The sequence below is a fragment of the Vigna radiata genome, chromosome 9 (assembly GCF_000741045.1).
Source record: "Vigna radiata var. radiata cultivar VC1973A chromosome 9, Vradiata_ver6, whole genome shotgun sequence".
In the NCBI taxonomy this organism is placed as follows: domain Eukaryota; kingdom Viridiplantae; phylum Streptophyta; class Magnoliopsida; order Fabales; family Fabaceae; genus Vigna; species Vigna radiata.
Genome location: NC_028359.1, coordinates 1,932,974 through 1,952,478, shown reverse-complemented (window position 1 = coordinate 1,952,478; position 19,505 = coordinate 1,932,974). Strand labels below are relative to the sequence as shown.

Genomic DNA, 19,505 nt, shown 5'->3' with positions numbered 1-19,505 from the left:
AATTAATTAAAAATAATTATATTGCATTTATTTTAAATTTTCATATAACCAATAAAAAAATAAAACAAGAATGATAGAATGACCATAAAATCCTTAGTTGGAGAACAGCGTGTTCAGTTTTGTGGGTGGTAATGGTAACACTGAACAAAGTCAATCTCCAAAACAAACCCAAATCTTTCTTGTTCTCGTACTAGATTAGATTATATACTACACATGTTGCAGTGTTTCACTCTGTTTCCTCGTCCTCTTTGAAAGTCGGCGGTGAGTCTCTCTCACTAATTTCATGGACCAGAGTTCCACCTTCTTTCAGGTTCTCTCTCATTCTTCCTTTTCTGTATCAGTAATGTGTTCATCAAATTAAAGGTCTTTCTTGGTGGGGTTTTGAGTCTGCTATGATTCTTTTATTGCTTGATGTGAATCCACTTTAGGGTCAACAGAAAACTGTCTTGTGTTGGTGGGTGTTTGTCATTGAAAGATGAGACATGTGTTGGAGCTTGAAATTTATGAGACTCTAATGAGCAATTGACACTTTGTACTGAGAAACTTGCACCAATTTTCATCCTTTTGTGAGAGTATGGAATGGGGAGGGTAGGCTGATTGTGTGAGAGCATTCAGCACTTTCTGGAATCAGTGGCTTGCCAAGGAGCAGGATTCTATAAAATTCTGCTTTGTGTAACCCTTCCTCTCACTATTGTCTCAATGAAAAAGACTGTGTGCGAAAAAGTTGTGGTCTCTATTTAATGTTGGTACTGTTTCTTGTTACAACCAAGGTAGAAACTACCTTACCAAGACAGTATAAAATGCAGGTTTGTGGAACAGAAGTTAGTAATTTTTAGTTGATATGAAGATTGGGGATCAAATCATACTACAAGTTGTACTATTTGGGTTATCTTGCTTGGTCTATGTTGCAAATGATTGGAATGTGAGACTTAAGATTTAGGCTGTGTGGATGAAGTGGAGATTGGAGAAATGCTTTGAGCGTAAATTATGATTTTAAAGTGCTTAACAAACTCAATGGAAAATGCTATTATACAACTACAAGACTAGAATGCTATATGGTGGCGAATTTTGCAATGACCATGGAAAAATGTATCATTCATGGGGCTGTATGGTTCATAATGCCAAAGGATTTTGAGTTCACTTTCGTTCCTTTGTTTTGTTAGACCTCAAAGATTGAAAAGAAAGAGCAATATGAATAAGTAAAGTAAAATAAACTGTTGGATGACTTCTTTCATTTAAATGCTATTGGTTCTTATTTCTATTAGACCTGTAACTATCTGTCTGCAAGTAGAATTTTGTTTTGTTTAAAATTTTAGTGATAGTAGTCAAGCTGGTGCTAAATAGTGGGATAAATTGAAGTCTACATTTTCTGCAGGGTTTTTGGTGTTGTCTTCCTGCTGAACCTTCAAAATACACTTATGTTTGTATATTAAAAAAATGTAATATATTTCAAAACATAAAAATCAGTATCCATCAATGTATTTTAAAGACACGGTAGGAGAACAGTACTAAAAACTCAGCAGAGAATCCAAATTCGATAAATTGGGCCTTTAGTCTGGCTGAAGGAAGCCAAGCAGATTTAACCATGTTTTGACCGTCACTTAAACATGAATCAATAGTATATGCAAGTTAAGGTGATAAAATTTCCTATTGGCAAAACAGATATCGAATTTACACATAATCTGAAGGTTGGCTCCAAAATATATAGCTGCAAATTTTATATGTTCTTGTCCTGTGTTAGTGTTATTTTATCTTTTCTTAGTGAAGAATATCAATGGTTTTAATATAGGTATTGCTTCAGAAATTGAGCTGATTCATAGTTTTTTATTTCTTTGTGATTCTTGTATTTTGGGCAGTTATCATTTCCTTCCTAAATGGAACTCAAAGAAGATCCTGGACCAATTGATAATTATGTACTTTATGATCAAGATAATCATGTTTCTTCAGCAGTTTGGGATGGACACGTGAGTGGACATTCTTTTATTGATAATTTCTGTTTAATCATATGAAAATTTATCAATATTCATATTATTGGATATGATCATGCTATTGAAATCTACAGGAACGTGGTGTACTTAGGTGCCATGAACACACTTCAATGCTTGATCAGTGGAAGCTGACACCTAAACAGATTAAGTTGGTTGAGAAGGCTGGTTTTGGTTACCTACGATTACTTCCTGCTATGAGTCTTGACAATGCACTGATAGCAGCTTTGGTTGAACGGTGGAGGAGAGAAACAAATACATTTCACTTAACTGTTGGAGAATTGACAATAACCCTAGAAGATGTATCACTATTACTTGGATTGGCTATTGATGGAGAACCTGTGATAGGTCCAATAAGTGCACCAAGTTCAGTTTGTGAAAAATTACTAGGGAGAGTGCCAGAGGACCTGAATGGTGGAATGGTGAAGCTGACTTGGCTGAAGGAGTTCTTTAGTGAGTGTGCTGAAGATGCACCACTGGAGGAAACTGAGCGTTGTACACGTGCTTACCTTCTATATCTCGTCGGCAGCACAATATTCTCTACTACAACAGGGAACAAAGTCCCTGTTATGTATCTTTCTTTGTTTGAAGACTTTGATAAGGCTGGGAAATTTGCTTGGGGGGCAGGAGCATTGGCATTTTTATATAGAGCACTTGGCAATGCTTCCCTTAAATCTCAGAGCACCATTAGTGGCTGTCTAACTCTAGTACAGGTTATAATTACTTCCCTTTTCTCTCTTCTTTTGCTGATACTTTCAGATTGAACACTGACTGAGTAATAAACTATTGTTATTGTTTTTAGTGCTGGAGTTATTCTCGCCTCAATGTTGGACTGCCAAAATTTAATCAAGAACCTGATACTCATTGTTTTCCCTTTGTGCTTAAATGGAGAGGGAAAAGTGGTTGTAGGACTAAATGTAATGTAGTGTCCTACAGAAAGGCTTTGGACTCTCTTAATCCATGTGATGTAAGTGTTAATATGGTGGTTTATTTGATGAAATGGGTAGATGAAAATGGTAAATCTGTGTTTATTATTGTATATACACACAGGTCCAGTGGCTACCTTACAAGGATTTGGATTCAACAGCCATACCAGAAGATACAAAAGCAAGTCTGATTTTACGGGCATCTAGGACTATGCTGTTGTGTTTTGACAAGGCAGAAAGACACCTTCCTGATCGATGCTTAAGGCAATTTGGCTTGCATCAAACTATTCCAAAACATGTGGAACGATGGGAGAGGAAGAGTCGGATTGTGGATCATGGGGTAGACCTGATGGGAAAAATGGACTTGGCTCTCAAAGAGTGGTCAGAACGTTGGGTTCATATTGTTGATGGTGGTGACATTACAGATGAGGGTGAGTACATGCAATGGTATCACAAGATTACTCGAAAATATATTGGGAGAGTCACATCATCCCTGGAGTCAGAGTATCAAAGAACAGTATGTTTTGCTCATTAGTTGTTTATCTTTACTTTCTTTAACTTGAGTGTATGTTTTATGAATACTTGACTGCTACATGCTTTTGCAGGTTACTGCTATGAGGGAAATTGCCAGCATTGCTGATATAGTCTCAGCAGAAGGGTTGGATTCTTATAATAGAGAGTTACTCGATGAAGTGAAAAATATTGTGCACAAATGTTTAACAGAGCAGTTTGAAGAAATACCAAATGATAAAGTGAAAAAGAAGGGCAATCGGAAACGTAGGCAAAAGGACCACCTAAGTATGGAATATGAATAGCACCAGTTCATAGTGGTGCAAGCTTGTTCTGACCTTAGCCTACTGATATTTAGAACTTCAGGTTATTAAAAAGGACGAAGGTGTATAATCAAATGATCAACAGCACTACATTAAGAGGATGACATATTTATTAACATTAAAAAAAATATATTGAGACATTTGAATGCAGATAGTTTGTAAGTATACACTGTAAATTTCCATTTGTATTTTTGAAATTCCTCTGTGTCAATTTATTTGTGCTTTCTTCATGCTCCAAACATTCAGTCTTGTAATATTAACATCAGCAGTACCATTATTGAAAGCATATAGTTGTGCTTTATCATTGATCGCCAATGTGGGGTAAACTCTGGCTGTGATACAAGCTCTTCCCTCTCCTCCAAAACTCTCTAGGACAGAATGATCAGTCTGTGGAATTGAAAAACTCATGCCTTAGAAAAAATTATAGATCATTTGAACAAAAGAGAAGATGACACCAACTAAGAAAAATGACTTTTCACACCTCTTCTTATTATCATTATCCCTATCATTACTATTAAATGTATTACAAATCATATTTTTTTGTAGATGAATGTTTGTGTTCAAGTGTATAAAATTATGTGTATATGGACTTGCTAAAACTTGAGTCCAAATTTTCTGTTTTATTTTTTTGTAATATCTCGTTGTGTGTTATATCTTTGCTGAATCTTTAAAATACACTAATATTTGTATGTTGAAAAGGTTTTTAATATATTTTAAAACATCAAAATTTGTGTTTATCAGTATATTTTGAAAGCTCATCAGGATATTATTAAAAACTCAGCAGAGAAAACCAAATTCTTAAAACTTAAGAGTTCCATTTGAATGCAACTTCGATGAGTATCAGTGGCTTCATCGGCTGAAACATACCAGTGTTCTCAGTGAAAGCTGTTCATGAAGAGGTTCCACGTCAACAAAAGCTCCATAAGTGGTCAAACCATTGTCTTTATTTAAGGAAGACCTGTTTGCATACATGCATTTGTATGAGTTTGGAGAGAAGTTGAGTCGATAGAAATAAAATAGAGGACACAAACAAATTAACCTGCTTTGATCACTGCATAAGAGCACCAAATTTTTATTTTGGTATTTGAATATTCTGAAGAAAACTGATGTGAACTCTTCCAATCCCTCAGAAGCAAAAACTAGCAGACCAAACGGCCCCAATTCACTTTTAATGGATGAACCCTTTTGACTACACAGAATTTGGGGGTCTGTCCAATTTTCCAATACTTCAGCTTCTATCAATTTACTCACTTCAAATGAAATTTCAACATCAGCCTGCAGAGGACAAATTAATAATTTTAAAATTATCACTCTAATTTTGAAACAAGCCTTAACTGCTAACTTGATTCCCAAGCATTTTAATGGTGGGAATTTAGTCTTTTCATTTCAACTGTGACAATTGATTTTTGTAGGTATGTTTTTCTTATTACAGTGTAAATTAGATTTTTTAAGATTTCACTATGATTTTAGTCTCTGTCATTTAGAATCTATGGATGTGACACTGATTTATTACGTCTGAGAGACTAAAGTTACTTAATCTGATTAGTACAATTAGACAATGAAATATTTGAATCGCAGAATTATGAGACTTAATCATTACAGTTGAAACTTGAAAAAACTACACCATTTGATACAAAAGAATATAATTAAGTCTTAAAACAAATATATACGTGAATTTTATCACTTTTCTGTTATGATAGATTTTAAGTAACTAAAAATTACAATTTTTTTAGAAAGAAATGTTTATTACATTAAAAAGATAAAGCATAATACTATGTTTTCTAGAGTTTCCTGTAGATATTCATTTTCATTCCAAGAGTTGGTAAAGCTAACAGTTTTTCAATATAATATTTAGTGTTAGTTGCTAAAATAACGTTAACAAGACCACATTAGCATAGTGAACAATTTCTCTAATTTTTATCTAAAACTTCACTTCTAATATCAAGATGGTTGAATGAACTTAATTTAAAATATAGTATTCCTATATTTAACATTTAAAGAGTATATAAACATCTTTTTGATGACTAAAATTTATGCAAGTTTCACTACTTTGAAAGAGACCTAGTAATAAAATTATACTGCTATGAAACCACATTTGGAACACTTATTATGTTTATATGGTAGTAGGTGAAATCTACCTGTGTTGCTGTAACACCATTAATTTGAAGCAATTGTCCTCCTTTTAGCACTTGTGGGGGCAAGCTCACTGGGTTTGCACGCAGTTTTTCAATTTCCATCACAGGCCATTGTACCAGCTGTTTACCAGACCTGTGCAACCAAATGGCTCTTGGAATTGCCTATAAATATATATGTACATCTTGGTCATGTTATTTATAATCACACTCTATCCATCACAAAATCATGGCTAAAAATCAAATCTAATTATTTGAGCCAAGACTCAAAATGTTTTGATTTGGTCAGAAGTCTTGTATTGAGTTTAGAATGCAATGAACAAACCAATAATGACAATATTGAAATGAACTTACAATGATTCCAGACCATCCTTTCTTGATATCATCTGCCTCACTTGATGATTCGTCCACCCACCCAAGCAAAACCCTTCTCTTCTTTCCATCATCAAAGAAAGATTTTGAGGCATAGTATTTTCCATAATCAAATCTTAAAACAAATTCATCAAACCCTTTATCAGGGACAAACACATCCTTGGCAGTATTATAATTCCCTATAATATAATCATCATGTCCTTTCAAGCTAGCCTTGAGTACATGCCTAACATCATCACCATTCACAGATGTCTCAACACCCAATTGACCATTCTTCAAAACTGGAAAAAAATCTGGGCACTCCCACATTCCACTGTCTTTGGTTGAATAAAAAGGGTGCTTGGCTTGAACCCAATTAACAAAGTCTTTGCTCCTATACAACAGTGCCATTCCCCTAGTTCTTCTTCTGCTTCCAACAAGTACTCTCCAGTGTCCATCTTGTCCTAGCCAAGCAGTGGTGGGATCCCTAAATGAGTCTGGAACTATTTTGTTATCACTAGTTGGTTGCATTACAGGGTTTTGGGGGAACTTATCCCATTCCCTAAGAAAAGGGTCAGACAAATTTTTGGGCTTGGCCAAGTTTTGGACTTCGTTTTTCATGGAGTCAATTCCTGTATACAAAATGGCTGGTTTGTTCCCAGGAAGCAGTGTGGTTGATCCTGACCAACAACCATTTATATCAGACGGCTGAGATGGGAAGATGGCAGGATCTAGTGTGGTCCAGTTCACAAGATCCTTTGACACTGAATGTCCCCACACAATATTTCCCCAAACTGCACCTTTTGGATTGTATTGATAGAACAGATGATAAAGTCCTCCATATCTCATTGGTCCTGCCAAAAATCCCAAGACAATTTTTTATTTCCCAAACAGTTTAATATAAAAATAAGAAACAGAAACAAGTAAAAACAGTTTAATGTTTTTTTTTTCTGCTTTGACTTTTCTTACAATATTATTTTAAAACAGAAACAAACAAATCCCATATTACAGAAGAGGTGCACTGAAGAGAGAAATTCATAATAAGAGAACTGAACTAACCATTGGGATCTGCAAGTCCAAATATACCAAAGTGTTCATTTGATGATAACACGTCAAGTGGCAAAACCAAGCAAAAATGGAAACTGTATATTAGAGACATAAAATACTTCTGCACAATAAAGAAAATGAAAAGAATAGAAAGAGAGGAACCAAGGGTAGAAGAGAAAGTTTGAGATGAGTTGAAGGAAAGATGTTGTATATACCATTTATCCAATTCTTGGGAGGTTGGAAGTGATAAGCTGTTCTGTAAGGTTGATCATTGGAATCAGAAGACAGAGTCTGAAGATTTCTGCTAAAATGATGAGTGGCTACACTGCCATAAATGACAGAAAAGAGAATTAACAAACACATAGTAGGCATTATCATGGTTGCTATATGTGGTAATGTTGTGTTGTGGAGGAAAACAAATGTGCTCTGCTATCTATTTATACAGACAATACTGATGTGTTGTGGAAATTTGTGAATGGTTCAAACTAAGGAAAATGGTAATCTTTCACTCCAAATTCTGGGATGAGAAGAGTAGGAAAAAGAGAGAAAGAAATATGAAATCACTTTGGACCATTTTGTTAGAATTTTCAAGTCAACAACCTTATGCTTGCACATTTCTTCATAGTACAGCATTAGGACTAATGAAACCTAAGTATAAATGAAAGCTAATAAGAAAAACAACTCACTTTTAATTGTAGTTTTCTTTTTTTGATGTCTCATGATTTAATTAAGCTGTTGTTTAAAACTGGTGATTAATAATAAGGATGGATCTTACCAAGAATTTTTTTTTTCTTTTAGGTTAAAAGAGCTTTTTGGTCTCAGTTTTGGTTCGGAAAATTCAAAATGATCCCCATGTTTTTTTTTTTTTTCAATTTGGTCCTAAAGAACTTAATTAGTGTTCAATTAAGTCCTTTTCACTAACTCCGTTAAAATTGTTAACGGCAAGCTGTCTAACTGGCAATCAGAGAATGAAATGTCATTTATTTACTTACTTACTTACGTGGATCTAATGAGGTGGATTTATTATTTTTGAAATTTTTTTTCTGATATTAGGCTTATTATTTTCAAAATTAAATTAAGAGTATTAATGTCTAAAGGGTTGATCGTGGTTTGGAAGGGAGATCTGCAAGATTGGGAAGAACATCAGTGAATGGCCCTAACACCACCCTATAGTCCAAAGTTGTCGAAGATATCGCTACTGGCCGTACCCATCAACTCCTCCATTATTGCAAACTTGTGCCACCACCATCAATTAAAATCCAAAAACGCAAGAACTAGGACACCTAACTCCAAATTTCAAAAAGAAAAAAAAAATAACTTAAGTATAGGAAATCCCCAAAATCCAATTTGAAAACAAAGATTCTAACTCCTCTAATCGCAACATCAGAAAAACCAAGAACAGAAACCCCAAAAAATTCCCAAATTCAGAAACCCTAAAACCAAACCCCAAATTAGAAGATCAAAACCCTCAACCTATAATTGTCAACCTGCAGAAAAGAAATAGAAACACAAGAACAACCTTAAATCACAAGCCAAGAAACTGGAAGCCTTCACTCCTTGTGACGTTTCATTTTGAGAAATTGTGAGAAATGAAGCCTCAAAAATAATAAATCCACCTCATTAGATCCACGTAAGTAAATAAATGACATTTCATTATCTGATTGCCCAGTTAGACAGCTTGCCGTTAACAATTTTAACAGATTTAGTGAAAAGGACTTAATTGAACACTAATTACGTTCTTTAGGACCAAATTGAACACACAAAAAAACATAGAGACCATTTCGAATTTTCCGAACCAAAACTGGAATAAAAAAGAGCTTTTTAACCTTTCTTTTATGGCAATAGAGATGACCTGGTATTACTATGGAAATTAATTTTGCAAACATTCTTATCATAAATAAATGATTTGATTTGAGAAAAAAAAAAATTGACTGAGCAAAGCAGTTAATGCATTAATGTTGAAAACCTAACCAATGCTATGAAGAGGTCTTATTAGCATTCCTCCTTGCAATGAATACAGGTTATGAAACCATTTTACATATGTTTGAATACAAAATTAAAATATTTTTGAGATTTTTCTTATTAAAGAATTTACATTTTTAATAAAAAATATAAAAACACTTAATTTTTGTTTAAATATACTCTGAGTTATTTGGTATATCCAATTAGATTTGTTAAATAAAACTATTTTTAGTAAGAATATGTCTTGAAAATACTTTTAATTTTCAATTTAAATTACTTTTGATAAAGTGGGTTGACCTGTCTAGTCAATTCACAAAATTTAATAATTTTTTTAATTTCATTATTCTTTTATGAAAAAGTGATATTTTTCATTAGAATACTAATTCGAGTTAATATATTGGACATTCGAACTGGTTAATTATTTGTAATTGACAAAATTAAAATTATTATTAATTTTACATTTTAAATTACTTAACTTCATTCATTGATTAAATTTAATATTGTAGTAAAGTGAATTAATTGTCTTGTGACAAAGATTATTTAGACTGAGTTATCATCAAATTGTGATATTTTAGATTATTACGCTCTAGAATAGAAAAAATTACATCTCGATTGATCATAGTTTTTTACTTAATGATAAGAGTTTGATCAACAATTATTAAAATCAAAGTTATAATTTGGTTTCCGACTGAAAAATTATTAAGGGAAAGATTGTTATATATAATACATTAATTGTCCTAAATTTTTAAAAAATTGAGTGATTCTAATTAATGCACATAAACTTCAATTATTTATTGTAAATCCTATTATTCCAATGCATTTTCTCACTGAAGAAGATCACGAGGGAGGAAATGAATATCCAACATATTGTAGTTGAGAATAGGAAGACTAGAATCTTTTGTTATGACTTCAGTCAACTCTTTCTTCATCAATTTTATCTCTATTGATGATTGAATTCATTTATATCATATTTGGAGCATTTTCACGAAACTAAACTTCAGATCATAATGCTTAAAAAGAAGACGATAATTGAGTTTCTTCTTCAAGTCAAATATATTGTTGATGTTTTTAGATTTTATATCTTGAGAATCTAAATGTAAATTCAAATCTCACCGTTAGATAAAAATGAGAAAGTAAAACATTATATATGTAAAAGTAAAAGATACATTAATTCATTATTTTAAGATTTTAGATAGAAAGTGACATTAATTCTTTATGCAATTGAACTCGTATCTCATTAATATTATATCTTCTTAATTATCTTTCTTCAATAAACTCAAAATTGCAGTGATTATGTTTTCTCTCGTAAACATATAAATGTGATTCTTGAAGGCTTAGCAGAAGAATACGGTCTAGTGAATTTTCTTAGAAAAATGATTCTTTGACACACTTAAATTTTTTACATTCATTTAACATTATCCTTACTTATTTTTTACTCTCTTCTTTCTTGAAAAACTACAAAACTTTACACACTTTTTGAATCATTTTATTCTCGTATTCTGTGTCAAATGAATGTAAAAAATGTGTCATGATATTATTACTCTTTTTCTTATTGAAAGCGATTATGGTCTTCTTTCCATGAATGAAGTTGAGATATTTATTATTGCACATGAACTGCGTATACACAAGTTTATGATAAAGTTAATTATTAATTAACATTATTCCAATGATTATCAGACCTATTACGCAAATTCAAACAGTTTCCATTCTCAAAATCGACATTATCTTGCATGCTCGCAATTTTTTATTGTCACAGCAATTATTCCAATTACGTGGAAATGTGTGAATGGTTCAAACTAAGGAAAGTTTTAATATTTCACTCCAAAGTCTGGGATGCAAAGAGTAGGAAAAAGAGAGAAAGAAAAATATGAAGCCTCTTTGGACCATTTTCTTAGAATTTTTCAAGTCAATAACCTTATGCTTGCACGTTTCTTTGTGGTACGACATTATGAGTAATCAAACCTAAGTACAATGAAAGCTGATAAAAAATTAATTTCAGTTGTTTTATTTTATTTTAATTTCTCAAAATGTTGAAAGTAATTAGATATAAGACCATTTAAGTGTATATAAGTGGGTGTAAACTTCATCCTACTTTGTGAGATTGAGTTAGGTTTAAATTTCACTTCTAACACAAAATGTAATTAAACTATTGTTTAAAATACTTTAACGTTGGTGATTATTAATAAGGTTGAATCTTATTTAAAAAAATCTTTAATTTCAATAGAGATGACATAGTATTACTATGGAAATTAATTTTGCAACATAAAACTTCTACCCATTTACTTGGTAAAAGATGTACTGTTGGTCATTCTTGTCAGAAATAAATTATTTGAGAAAAAAAAATAATTGACTGGGCAAAGCAGTTAATGCATTAATGTTGAAAACCTATCGATGCTAAGAAGAGGTCTTATTAGCATTCATCGCAATAAATAACAGGAGATGAAACCATTTTACATATGTTTGGATAAAAAATTAAAATATTTTTGAGAATTCTTTTTATTAATGAATTTTAATTTTTAATAAAAATATCTAAAATTTGCATATAAATGTGCTCTGAGTTATTTGGTACATCACCAATTAGTTTTGCTATTTAAAACTACTTTTATCAAAAGATATATCTAAAAACAACTTTTATTTTTGAATTTAAATTACTTCTGAGAACGTTGGTTGACCTATCTAACTCGTCAATTCGAAGACTAGAGAATATATTTTAGAATTCTTACCACTTTAAAAAATTTAAATAATAAGAGGTTGGTTATTTTAATATTAAAAAGAATTATATAAATAATAAATCTTATAAAAAAAAAGTTATATTATTTTAAAATACACAATTTTATAAATCATTTTTTAGAGTTTTTTTTTTCTAAAAATTCTTATTCTTTATTTGTCTAATTAAAAATATGAGATAGAAGTAATTCTCGCATCAATCTCTTCAATTTTGAATAATTTTTTCAATTGTATAAATCAAGTTTTCTATCTTTTTCCATGTCCAATTTGTTTGATCTTGCATGTTGGCTTTTCATACATGCATGTGCTCTTAAATCATCAGTGTAAGTCTCTGTTAATTAGTGATTATAATGATATGTTATGATTGTTCTTATGGTGTTTTTATAGATAGAGCATCCTATAGGCTTTCTTAGGTTAAGGAACCTTAATTTGTCGTCTTTATATATTGTTTTATGTTTTAATTATTATTTGTAATGCAATTTACGTGTGGTTGAAGCATGAGTTATGAATTATTAATATTGATTGTGATTTGTATTGTCTAATTTGTTTAATATGTCATTTATTTATGATATTTGTCTATGATTTATATGAAACATATCGTATTTAATATGTTGTGTTGGTTTGTGATGATAATGAAAGTCGGTTAATTCGCATAATTGATATATTTTATTTGTGTTTAATCGTATGTCATGGATTTACTAGTTTATATGAGGTTGATTTGATTGAGATAGTTTTAGAATAACAATTAAATAGATTGGTACTAATTAGAAATTTTTTTTTAAACAAATAAGGCAGGAAAGAGTTAAAAGTATCCATCTATTAATCCCCTTCACATCTTAAGCTATTATTATGCCTTATATTAGGACCTTATGTTATTCTCATCATATAACTCATCATATTTTATATGAGTGTGAATGATTACAATATCAAAATATCTCCTTGTTTGAATCTACACATCAATGTATATATTAAAGAAAATACAACAATAGAATCTTTTTATGAAATTCCCTACATTAATTCATCAACTTATATATCCACCGTTTAAAACATGAACATCAATAATATTAACCATTAGAACCATTAATACTAATTAAAGTGCAAATAGAATTAACAACAAAATTGGTGCCCAATAACATTAAGGCGTGCTTAGAGGTGGTGTGACAATGGCTCATTGCCCATGAAGCACTTAGTGGCCTAGGTTGGTGCCCAACAATGAAACCTAGTGCCCAATATCAGATACCACTAGAATTCCCTATAATAATGACACTCAACGGTACATACTCCTAAGCCTTATCATGAATTGGCTCTTTGAGTTGAAATTTAACACTATTGCTCTGCACTCCAAAATGTTGCTTGGCGCCATGCAACAAAAATTATGAATTACAGTGGTTTAGATTGCTCAACTTTATGAGTGGTAGGATGAAACTCATTGACAATGACTTTACAGAATAATAGATACCACCACAAGTGCATGTCTCCTGTGATTCTGACTCTAAATGCATATATCCAGATAATTGAGTTTAAAAAAAATTAATTATGTCTATTCTATATGATGATTTTGAGTGCATTGTATTATGATACCACATGTTTCGTTAATACGATATTCCTTTTGCAAATTGGTTTATTCTCTTGTATTTATTTGTCTTGTATGTGGTTATCTATTTCTTTCGCAATAATCAGTTTATTAGTGTGAGCATATTAACGTGAGATGCTTTATATTAGTGTAGTTGTATAAATATCATATTTTTATTATCCTATCTTTTGTATGACTATATTAATATATTTTATATTCTCAGTTATATGTTTTAAATATTATTATAAAATGTCTTATTTCATTATTTTTAAACTACTAAAATGAAATATTATTATCAATTCATAAAATTTAACATTTTTTTTAATTTTATAATTCTTTTATAAAAAAAAAATATTTCCATAACCATACTTATTCGACTTAATATTTTCTATATTCAAACGGGTTAATAATTTGTAATTGACAAAATTGAAATTATTATTATTTTTATATTTTAAAATAACATCTGTATTACATATTTCCATTCATCAATACTCATTAATTTAACATTTCATGCATATAGTATTACATTTAGAAAGAACATAAATAGACTATGGAGTCAACCTTCTCACGGTCTTTCTATCATGGATATGATTTAGCTCATCGAAAGTTACTGCCAAAATTTTAGTCCAATTCCTTATTTCTTCTTTTTTGATTGATTTGTATAAGATAATTGTGTGATCACATGAAGACATAGCTAGATAATCTCCTTATGACTATATAATAAAGTGAGAATGGACCACTAAGAAATATTTATCATGGAAAACCTTATTATAATCATAAATGCATTTGAATCAACATAAGATAATCCTTATACAAGTCATCATTCTCAGAGTGCAGTTGAAGCTGAAGGATAAACAGTAAAATATGTTGGTGACATCATTTTTCTTAAATAATATTTTAAATTGGTCAGCTTTATCAAATATTAAATTTGAATAATGACATGCATATTATTGTTAGCCTAATGATACTTAAAGGCACTGATAAATTTCATCTCTTTCTGCATAATTTCACAGTATGTGTGCTTTCTTCATGCTCCAAGCACTAAATCTTGTAATCTTGACATCTGCAGTACCATTATTGAAAGCATATATTTGTGCTTTATCATTTATTGCTAATGTAGGATAAACTCTGGCAGTGATGCACCCTCTTCCTTCTCCTCCAAAACTCTCTACCACTGAATGATCAATCTGTGTAAGAGAAAAACTACTTAGTTAGAAAAATCAAAATTATTTAACAAAAAAAGTAACCAAAGATGAAAATCTTTATAACCATAATGTTGGTTATATTAAACTCCCTTTTTGTATCTGCAGAATAAGTTCAAATAATATGGACTACTATGTCTGCATAATAAGTTCAAATAATATGGACCATTATGTCTGATTGTGGTTTGGTAGAGAGAGTTATATTAGTAGACGACATTAAAATCACTTTTTAAGAGAGAGAAAAGCTTTAGATAGGATTTATGGAGGAGGAGGTTCACGGGGAACGAGTCTACCCACATAAAAAGATTGATTGACACTTTACTTTTGATCCACGAATAATTGTACTTGTCTGAGTCTAACCTGATTCTGATACTACGTACTTAGATGGGACTCTTAGAAGAAGAGGTTCACTAAGAGATAGAATATCATTAAGACGTGAGCCCAATCAGATAAGGATTGACACCACTCTTTACTCAAAACCTTATGACAATGAATTAATAGATCTTCAACCTTATGTGGTGCTCAATTTTCTCATTTCTACTCAATGTGAAACTTAAACTCACAATTGGAATATCAACACATAAATATTACTACATACATTTTTTTATAATCATCCTGTCATTACTATTTAAGTTATGTATTTAAAGTTCATACTTTATAGTTAGAACTTACCAAGGTTCTCAATGACAGCTTCTCATGAAGAGGATTCACGTCAACAAAAGTTCCATAAGTGGTCAAATCGTTGTTCTTATTTAAAGAAGACCTGCCATGAATGCATTTGCATGATATTAGAAGAGTTTGAAGAGAAGTTGAGTTGATGGAAATAATAAGAGGGTACAAGCAAATTAACCTGCTCTGGTCACTGCACAAGAGTACCAAATATTTGTGTTGATATCTGAATATTCTGAAGAAAACTGATGTGAACTCTTGCAATCCCTCTGAAGCAAAAACCAGCAAACCAAAAGGACCCAATCTACTTCTCAGGGATGAACCCTTTGTGCTACATAGAATTTGGGGGTCAGTCCAATACTTCAAATCTTCAGCCTTTCTCAATTCACCACTTACTTCAAATGAAATTTCAACATCAGCCTGCAAAGGATAAATTATTAACTTTTATGTTAAAAGTGTACTATTATAATATAGTCATGCAGAAGTAATCTATTATTATAATTAATTATGTTTTTGGCTCTAAATTATAGAGTAATGATAGCTTAATATATATTTACATCCATTTAACAAAATAAAAATATGAGATAAAAAAAGAAAATTAAAATCTAAGTTATAAGGGAAAAAAACATTATTAACCTCGTGACAGTTGATCCTAGTTTTCATCAATACTGTTTTTCTTATAAAAAACAGTTTTAAAACCTTTACTACATTAATACTATTGATACTAAATTCTAACAAGTTAAACATACCTGTGTTGCTGTGACACCATTAATTTGTAGTAACTTGCCTCCTTTCAAGGCTTGGGGTGGCAAATTGACTGGTTTTGCTCGTAGCTTTTCAATTTCCTCTACTGGCCACTGTACCAATTGTTTACCAGACTTATGCAGCCAAATAGCCCTTGGAATTGTCTGCAAAACACATGTGCATCATTCACCAAACTATTTGAGGTCAACTTCAATTTCTAAAGGAAAGAGAAAAACAAAAAAGCTGTGGAGCCATGTATGAGTTGGCTCATGTTATTTTAAACAATGTCATTACATCTATTTGATCAAATTTTGTCTTGATTTTAGAACATAGTGAGCAAACCAATGATAAAAAATTTAAGCAATTGTTGCAATCAACTTACATGGATTCCAGACCATCCTTTCTTGATATCATCAGCAACACTTGATGATTCGTTCACCCACCCGAGCAAAACCCTTCTCTTCTTTCCATCATCAAAGAAAGTCTTTGAGGCATAGTATTTTCCATAATCATATCTTAAAACAAATTCTTCAAACCCTTTATCTGGGATAAACTTATCTTTGGCAGCATTGTAGCTCCCTATCATGTAGTAATCATGTTTTCTGTCATCCAAACTAGCCTTCAGCACATGACTGACATAATCATCATTCACAGATGTGTCAACACCCAATTGACCATTCTTCAAAACTGGGAAAAAATCAGGACACTCCCACATTCCACTGCCTAGAGTTGAATGCAAAGGGTGTTTGGCTTGAATCCAATCAGAAAAATCTTTGCTCCTATACAAAAGTGCCATTCCTCTAGTTCTTCTTTTGCTTCCAACAAGTACTCTCCAATGCCCATCTTGGCCTAGCCAAGCAGTGGTAGGATCCCTAAATGAACTTGAATTGATCTCATTAGCACTGGTTGGTGCCATTAGAGGGTTTTTTGGAGACTTCACCCATTCCCTGAGAAAAGGGTCAGACAAATTTTTAGGCTTGGCCAAGTTTTGGACTTGTTGATTCTTTGGGTTAATTCCAGTGTATAAAATGACTGGTTTATTACCAGGTAGCAGTGTGGCTGATCCTGACCAACAACCATTTATATCAGACGGCTGAGATGGGAAGATTGCAGGATCTAGTGGGGTCCAGTTCACAAGATCCTTTGACACTGAATGTGCCCACACAATATTTCCCCAAACTGCACCTTTAGGATTGTACTGATAGAACAGGTGATAAAGTCCTCCATATCTCAATGGTCCTAAAATGCCACCAAGTAAAGACAATAATAAGAGATTGTAAACAAGTACACGTATCAACTTGTTAATTCTTTAAACTATTTTTGTTAGATTCATCATAATGACTCTTTCTTACGCGTCTTGTCTTTATTAGTTTATTCAAAAGAATCACGCCATGACACTTAGTCTCTGTTAACATGACATTTTTAAGTTAGACGGAAACATTAAAAAAACTTGGTACTTCTGACTTCACTTTTACCTATATGCATGACGTTTATTATATAGAAAAAAGCCGACCAAAATGGAAGAAACTTCTTCATCATTACATGCTCATATTATTATTCTTTTTCTCTATTTACCTCCATATATTTACATTATATAGTACTTGATTCTACTGCTTGCTTTGTAAGTTCCGTTGGACACACTTTGGGAAACATCAGTTTTCTTGTATCATTTGAACCATCATGAATTTCCAGAAACTAAGTAACTAGATGCATATGAGAATGGGATGATGATGATGATGATGCTACAACATGGATTGAAGGTAACTATATATAGAAGAATATGAAAAACAGAAGCACTGAGGGAGATTCACAAGAGAAGTGAAGAAAACTGAACTAACCATTGGGATCTGCAAGTCCAAACACACCCACATGTCCATTTAGCATGTCAAATGACAAAAAACAAGAAGAAACTGTATGTTAGAGACATGAAATATTTGAACAACAAAGAAAATGAAAAGAATAGAAAGAAAGGAATAAAGGGTAGAAGAGAAAGCTTGAGATGGATACCATTTATCCAATTCTTGGGAGGTTGGAAGTGATAAGCTGTTCTGTATGGTTGATTATAAGAATCAGAAGAAAGAGTGTGAAGATGGGTAGCTGCAGTACCATAAATGGAAGAAAAGAGAGTCAACAGATAAATGGTAGAGATGAACATAGTCATAATGTCTTGGAGGAAGCAGGTGAACTCAAACTATCTATTTATATAGATAATACATGGTACCTGCTAAAATAATTTTCAATAACTGATTATAATCTATCCCATATAATAAATAACGCGATGTACTGTAACATTGAGAAGACTTATCACGGCATAAACAAAATTAGTGAGATGTCAAATTCATAATAACGAACAAGATTTTTTTTATCTTTTTGGAGTATCAGGCTCGTCATGCTCTTGTTCTTAAAAGACATATAAGACATGAAAGAAAAAAATAAATATTTACTACCATCGATCATGTAGATAAGATCAATTTATAATATATAAGTATAATGCAAATCTTATCTTATAAGTTAATTTTGTGGAATTGAGTTAGACTTAAAAACTACTTGTTTCTAATATAGCATCAGAACCAGATTAAAACCTATCCACATATCTCAAAACAGTATCAGAGCCAGATTAGAACCTATCCGCATACCTCAATAGAATTATTTTAAAATGTTAATTAGTGAAAGATGTGTTTAACATATATAAAATGGTGGAGTGAAACTGAAACATGACAGAGAAGCAATCAGCAAAGTAAACAAATTTTAGTGTCGGGATATTGAAGTCAACGAAACAATTGAAGAGCAGCAGCACCATTTCTTTAAGCATGTATGTCTGGTACTGAGAAACACAAATTAGAGTGAATCATAATACAAGGAAAACTTACAATGTAATGTCACAATATTTTTTTAATAAAATAATATTTTTGAAAGTCTCACGTCGACTAAAGATAAAGTCAAATTATAATATATAAGTGAAATGCAAATCAAATTCTGATATTATATTATAGAAAATAAATTTTTAAGCCGATTCAAGAACGAGTGAAAATAGAAATACTCATTTAAAACTCGTTAATCGACGTAGGACTTCCAATAAATATATTAATTAATCTTTAAATAATTGTGTTTTCTTAATGTAAATACAGTAATTGTGTGGCATTATGTGATGCATGTTACTTTATCGCAAATGGAGGAGCAGCCTCTTCTTTTGTAGTATAAACTTAAAATTTGATTCTTCAAAACCTCCAAATTCATTATTTTCTTTTTATATATTTAGCCAACTTGTCCAATGAGATCATAAAATAATACATCTTACTTATAAAGCCATAAATCATATAACATTCAACTAGATTTGCATGGTCTTAGCTTCTC

General features: G+C 31.6%; 3 protein-coding genes across 3 annotated transcripts; 1 reads left to right on the top strand and 2 right to left on the bottom strand.

The window, feature by feature from the left end:
- Nucleotides 1-105: 105 nt before the first annotated feature.
- LOC106774326 (protein MAIN-LIKE 2) lies at nt 106-3,872 on the top strand. The gene is made up of 6 exons (XM_014661279.2): nt 106-310; nt 1,857-1,964; nt 2,063-2,698; nt 2,788-2,952; nt 3,036-3,428; nt 3,517-3,872. Exons 2-6 carry the CDS (start codon nt 1,875-1,877, stop codon nt 3,724-3,726), a joined length of 1,494 nt encoding a protein of 497 aa, XP_014516765.1. The 5' UTR covers nt 106-310; nt 1,857-1,874; the 3' UTR covers nt 3,727-3,872.
- LOC106774325 (beta-fructofuranosidase, cell wall isozyme) lies at nt 3,837-7,776 on the bottom strand. Its single transcript, XM_014661278.2, has 7 exons — nt 7,490-7,776; nt 7,287-7,295; nt 6,231-7,081; nt 5,883-6,041; nt 4,784-5,019; nt 4,612-4,702; nt 3,837-4,131 (listed from the first exon to the last, which is right to left on the bottom strand). Exons 1-7 carry the CDS (start codon nt 7,650-7,652, stop codon nt 3,952-3,954), a joined length of 1,689 nt encoding a protein of 562 aa, XP_014516764.1. The 5' UTR covers nt 7,653-7,776; the 3' UTR covers nt 3,837-3,951.
- Nucleotides 7,777-14,301: 6,525 nt separating this feature from the next.
- LOC106773632 (beta-fructofuranosidase, cell wall isozyme) lies at nt 14,302-18,319 on the bottom strand. Its single transcript, XM_014660354.2, has 7 exons — nt 18,159-18,319; nt 17,990-17,998; nt 16,534-17,390; nt 16,157-16,315; nt 15,589-15,827; nt 15,411-15,501; nt 14,302-14,723 (listed from the first exon to the last, which is right to left on the bottom strand). The coding sequence occupies exons 1-7, from the start codon at nt 18,310-18,312 to the stop codon at nt 14,544-14,546; spliced, it is 1,689 nt and encodes a 562-aa protein (XP_014515840.1). The 5' UTR covers nt 18,313-18,319; the 3' UTR covers nt 14,302-14,543.
- Nucleotides 18,320-19,505: the final 1,186 nt, after the last annotated feature.

Bases quoted from the DNA above. Each gene is read 5' to 3' on its own strand.
- LOC106774326 (XM_014661279.2), top strand. From the start codon at position 1,875: ATGGAACTCAAAGAAGATCCTGGACCAATTGATAATTATGTACTTTAT. The intron at 2,699-2,787 runs GTTATAATTACT...TATTGTTTTTAG, and splicing joins GCTGTCTAACTCTAGTACAG to TGCTGGAGTTATTCTCGCCT. The intron at 3,429-3,516 runs GTATGTTTTGCT...ATGCTTTTGCAG, and splicing joins AGTCAGAGTATCAAAGAACA to GTTACTGCTATGAGGGAAAT.
- LOC106774325 (XM_014661278.2), bottom strand. From the start codon at position 7,652: ATGATAATGCCTACTATGTGTTTGTTAATTCTCTTTTCTGTCATTTAT. The intron at 5,020-5,882 runs GTAGATTTCACC...TGTCCTCTGCAG, and splicing joins ATGGTGTTACAGCAACACAG to GCTGATGTTGAAATTTCATT. The intron at 4,132-4,611 runs GTATGTTTCAGC...TCAATTCCACAG, and splicing joins AGCTTTCACTGAGAACACTG to ACTGATCATTCTGTCCTAGA.
- LOC106773632 (XM_014660354.2), bottom strand. From the start codon at position 18,312: ATGACTATGTTCATCTCTACCATTTATCTGTTGACTCTCTTTTCTTCC. The intron at 16,316-16,533 runs GTAAGTTGATTG...TGTGTTTTGCAG, and splicing joins AAGGATGGTCTGGAATCCAT to ACAATTCCAAGGGCTATTTG. The intron at 14,724-15,410 runs GTAAGTTCTAAC...TCTCTTACACAG, and splicing joins AGCTGTCATTGAGAACCTTG to ATTGATCATTCAGTGGTAGA.